Source organism: Gadus chalcogrammus, chromosome 9 (assembly GCF_026213295.1).
Source record: "Gadus chalcogrammus isolate NIFS_2021 chromosome 9, NIFS_Gcha_1.0, whole genome shotgun sequence".
Lineage (NCBI taxonomy): Eukaryota > Metazoa > Chordata > Actinopteri > Gadiformes > Gadidae > Gadus > Gadus chalcogrammus.
The window spans coordinates 22,983,494-22,988,493 of NC_079420.1; the positions used below are offsets into that span (position 1 = coordinate 22,983,494).

Genomic DNA, 5,000 nt, shown 5'->3' on the forward strand with positions numbered 1-5,000 from the left:
AAAGTGGTTGGGCGCGTCGGGCTCGGCCAGCCAAGACAAGCGGGTGCCAGGTAGGGTGCGCAGGGTGCTGCGGTAGGTCTGATGTCTGATCCCTCCCACGTTTATAACAATGCGATCCTTGTCGTCGCTCAAGCCCATTGCGTCCCCTAGGCATTTCTCCTATAAGTTCCCTTCATCACAACGGCAACTCTCCGCGCAGCCGAACGCATGCATGCAACACATGCAGCAGCACCCAGTGGACGAGCGGGGAGAGGCGCACCTAGAGCAGAGAAGGAGCTACTAAAAAAACATCCGTCTGTCAGTGATAACGACCCAATGATGCTTACGATGCATTGGGGAGCTCTCCTTCGACCCCCCGTCTGCTATTAATTCCACCCAATATCTCTCCGAGCGTCTGCGTGTGTGTAGATTACGCACGCCGGGTTCAGTCGCTGGGCTCCCTGGAGGGGTTGAACTCTGAATCTAAAACGAGTGTCGCCGATGGTCTCACATTTAGAACGGTCGTCTCATCATCGGTGTATCCAACAAACCCCGACTGTGCTTGTTCAAACGGGTTCCACCCCAATATATCCACGGCATGGACCGGGAGGAGGAGAGGCAATAGATCACTCAGCTGTTGACATTCACAGCAAGGTGACCGCGGTGCTGAAGGGACAGCGCCTGGTCCAGAGCCCGGAGACACAGGGACCCACCGTCTCCTGGATCACTCCCCTCCTGTTGCCGACCAGTTCATCCACCCGATGGCGAGCCCGCTTCCTCCTTCCAGGACGGAGAAGGAGAAGAGACAGTGGATCGATTATCTCCACGTCTTTATCCTAATGACAATTTATGTTTCACCGAAAGGGAAAGCATCTCTTTCCATTCATGGGTCTCCTGCTGTCTGCTCCCTTGTTGTGCACACCTAGACCCGATCCTGTCTGTTCCGTGTGTCTCACACTCCTCTTGTGAGGCGGTGAGAACGAGGCGCGCAGCAGATGGGAGGGCAGGCAAACAAAAGACTAAAGGCTGCTGAGCACCAGGTCGGCTGCTGATCGCTGTTCATCTGAGTTGTGGTTCTTCAGACGAGCTTGTCCAGCGGAGAACATCCTGGAGCAGATTGATGAACAAAATAAACTGTTGAATACTCCCATGTAGGATTGTGTTCCTGTGTGTGAGGCGGTGTGTCACCAGAGAGGTGTGTCCCTGCTGAAGCATTACGCGATTCGACCTCTACCATTCAAGAATCAGATTTTAACGCTTTGTTCCGATGGCAACGACGTTACGCACCAAATGGACTCGACGTGCTATTGACAACAACTCTTTGTCTCAATTATTGATAATTAAGAACTTTGGGTAATGATGATGTGTTATTGAATGCATTATGCCTCCCGAGCTGTCCGCCTAATGAGCCCCATTAGAGGAGCTGCCAGCAGAGTTCGCTGTCGGGTCAGATAGGAAACTGCCTCTGGCTCTGCTCCTTTAGTTCTACCTCAGGGGCAAATCTTTTCATTCCGGTGAAGCTCTTAGTAAATATATTTTGATTTAACTTGTCAAGGGCCTTCTTTCGTTCTTTCGTTCTTTCTTTCGTTTGTTTGTTTCTTTCTTTCTTTCTTTCTTTCTTTGTTTCTTTCTTTCTTTCTTTCGTTCTTTCGTTCGTTCTTTCGTTCTTTCGTTCGTTCGTTCGTTCTTTCTTTCGTTCGTTCTTTCTTTCTTTCTTTCTTTCTTTCTTTCTTTCTTTCTTTCTTTCTTTCTTTCTTTCTTTCTTTCTTTCTTTCTTTCTTTCTTTCTTTCTTTCGTTCTTTCGTTCTTTCGTTCTTTCGTTCGTTCTTTCGTTCTTTCGTTCTTTCGTTCGTTCTTTCTTTCTTTTGTTCTTTCTTTCTTTCTTTCTTTCGTTCGTTCGTTCTTTCTTTCTTTCTTTCTTTCTTTCTTTCTTTCTTTCTTTCTTTCTTTCTTTCTTTCTTTCTTTCTTTCTTTCTTTCTTTCTTTCTTTCTTCTGTTCGTTCTTTCTTTCATTCTTTCTTTCTAAACTTTACCATTTATTCATCTCTTTCTTTATATCTTCCTTTATATATTTGTCAATTTATTACTCTCTCTTTATTACTATATTCAGCCCTTTTGCCTTTCTTTCTTTCTTTCTTTCTTTCTTTCTTTCTTTCTTTCTTTCTTTCTTTCTTTCTTTCTTACTCTTTTCTTTCTCCCTCTATCCATTCTCCCCTTGTCTTCCTCTCTTTTATCCCCTCCTTCTCTGTCTGCCTCCCAGTCCAGGGCCCACTGCCCTGCTGGGTGACGCAGGGCAGTTCTCTCTCTCGGCTTTCATCTCCCAGTGAGGAGGAGTTAGCCTGGCAGCGTCTGGAACCTCAGGCTGAATAAAGTGTCCCCTCTAGTCAGTGACTCCTGCAGTGGTCCCGGCAGCTCAGTGGAGGTACAAACCGTTCTAAAATCCAGAAGAATCCACTCTTGACACAATGGTCGTGGCAGGCTGTACCCGGTGCATCAAATACATGCTATTCTTCTTTAATTTTGTTTTTTGGGTAAGTTCATCCAATTTTTCTCACCAATTTTCACCTCTCAGTGTATGCTGCACCTTGAATGCCTCTAAGAATACTCGTTACTCATCCTCCAGGGCTGGTTAGTAAGTTACGGCTCAGAGAGGGTTTCCGGTGCTGCTATTCATTCTGTTGCCATGTTTGGTTCAGCGATGCTGGCAGAGACCTAATGCCTTTTAATATGGTGTATTCTTGTGATGGGACGAGCTCTAGGGAGTCTGAGCTGGGATGGAGGAGACAGGGACCCCTGTCCAGTGTGTGTGTTTCTCCTGTTTCATCACTACTTCAGTCCAGGAGATCGCTGCACATCATCTCAATACTGCTTGTTGCTCAACAGTTTTTCAGCTCTTATAGATTTCCGATGCTATCAAACTAAAACAACGTTGTTAAAAATCATGCCGCATTATTTAAAGGAATAACACATAATAAATAAATAAACATTTAAGAATCTTAAACGTAGAATCGTTCAAACAGGACCAATTCTTGTCAGTGTTTTCCTTCTGCATAAGCTTTGCCAGAGGAAAACATATTAACTGGGTCATTTCATCCATCTCATTACCTCTTGAGAGAAAACCCATTGAATAGCCTACAATCTAATTGTAATAGCTTGACGTGGGTGTAGCTGTAGCCCAGTATGGTGTATGTCTCTGGCCTTTGAGCTCAGCCTCACCACCACCTCCTGACAGCCAGATGTTCACATCCTCTCCGCCCTGCAGCCTCTCGCCGCTGGCTCCTGCACAGTCAGAATCGATCACTCACCGCGGCTGAACTTCCTTTGCCTTCATTCAACCTATTGTCTCCACTGGAGATAAGCCTGGAGTCCCCACACATCCTGAGGACTTTTGACTTGACTGACTGCTTCCTCTGTTGTTGTCCCCGGCGTGCCCTGTCACTGGGAAGCGCTGCGAGCCCTCTCTCTTCCTCGTGCCACGGGATTTTTCATGTTGAGGACCCGGTTTCCTGTTTCCAAGGGAACAATGGATAGGAGAGGTGACCCTAATTCTGCCCGTAGCGTAAACACGGACCCGAGGAAGGGAGCCCTCAACATGTGGTTGTAAAAGTACACTACCTTTTGCCTCTCAGTGGCGTCACCTTAAATAATTATTATAATGCTCTGTATTTCTCTCTTTCCCTCTTCCCCTCTCTCTCACTCTCGCTTCCTCTCTCTCTCCATCTTTCCCTCTCTCCCTCACAATTTCTCTCTCTCTCTCTCTCTCTCTCTCTCTCTCTCTCTCTCTCTCTCTCACACTCTCTCTCTCTCTCTCTCTCTCTCTCTCTCCCTCTCTCCCTCTCTCTCCCCCCTCTCTTTTTCACAGCTGGCTGGAGGGGTCATCCTAGCTGTGGCGTTGTGGCTTCGCCATGACAGTAAAACCAGTAACCTGCTAATCCAGCAGTTTGAAGGTCACCAGGCCCCCAGCACCTTCTACATCAGTAAGTATCCCCTTTGCCCACCACACTCCCAAGCCCCAAACCTCTCTTTAGGCTAGAACCTACAGCCAAGAGTCCTTTCAATTTTAGTCCTCTCTTATTTTACGGCTCTTTTCATCAGGGTAAGAGAGATCCAGCTGTTCACGATTTAAAGGTACCGTAGTTAACCCTAACACAACAGAGCCTAAACACTGATTATTGTAACGGTTTTAGCTCAACTGAGATTGGCATGAACACTGCCAGGGTTAGAGCTTCCAACCCATACATCATTGTAAAATACCCTTTGTGTAAAGCTGTTCACCAGATGGTATTTATTATCTTTATAACGTGGTATTGGATAGTATTCAACAGTCCGATTTATTGCGAGTATTACTAGAGATCATGAAGTCATTACAGTTTTTCTCAATCGTTTAAACACGTTTTCTGAAACTATAGCTCAATTTCTCAAAACTCTAAACACAAACCTGAGAAGAGTTAATCATTTTGTCAAAACTACCCAAAACTTCCATCAAAATGCTATCTTACATATTCCAATGTATAAAATTGTTTAGAAATAGCTTTCTTTTTTAAAGTTGCAATTAGGTGGTACATATAGCATAAAATATTGCAATACAATACTGTGAATATATCATAAATATTGCATTGACACAATCATATCAGAATAGGATACAATGCATATTTGTCTATCCAATGAGCTCCAATGGGCTAAACTCACAATCCCAGCTTCCCAGAGTCATACTGTAGTTGATGCTGCAACATTGTTCTGACAATTCACCAATGTTACCTATTTTGGTAAATTACAGTACAGAACTGTAATTGCACTGATAGTTAAATGTTTAGACTGTCTTTCTGGGGTTTGCCATGATGATATCAGTGCCAGTACAAGTAAAAAAAAGGAAAAAAACAAATTTTTCTTTTTTTACTGTAATACTGTAAAATGTTCAGCTGAACTGACTGCATACAAAGCTTTTCGTAGGCCAACAAAAAATAAAAATAAGAATATAAAGGAGGTGAACAGATGTACATGTAAATCAGTATGTATCCCAG

The 5,000-nt window shown here is 44.5% G+C and overlaps 2 protein-coding genes across 2 annotated transcripts in view; one reads left to right on the forward strand and one right to left on the reverse strand.

The window, feature by feature from the left end:
• The window catches only part of kcnc1b (potassium voltage-gated channel, Shaw-related subfamily, member 1b), a 13,354-nt gene extending 12,211 nt beyond the window's left edge, over positions 1-1,143 (reverse strand). The window contains exon 1 of the mRNA XM_056598381.1: positions 1-1,143. This exon is cut by the window's left edge and continues 432 nt beyond it. Within this exon, the coding sequence (XP_056454356.1) occupies positions 1-138 (138 nt within the window). The 5' untranslated portion in view covers positions 139-1,143.
• A 1,103-nt stretch (positions 1,144-2,246) lies between these two features.
• The window catches only part of LOC130389529 (CD81 antigen-like), an 11,455-nt gene continuing 8,701 nt past the window's right edge, over positions 2,247-5,000 (forward strand). The window contains exons 1-2 of the mRNA XM_056599356.1: positions 2,247-2,510; positions 3,842-3,956. Of these exons, the coding sequence (XP_056455331.1) occupies positions 2,445-2,510; positions 3,842-3,956 (181 nt within the window). The 5' untranslated portion in view covers positions 2,247-2,444. The remainder of the gene's footprint in view (positions 2,511-3,841; positions 3,957-5,000) is intronic.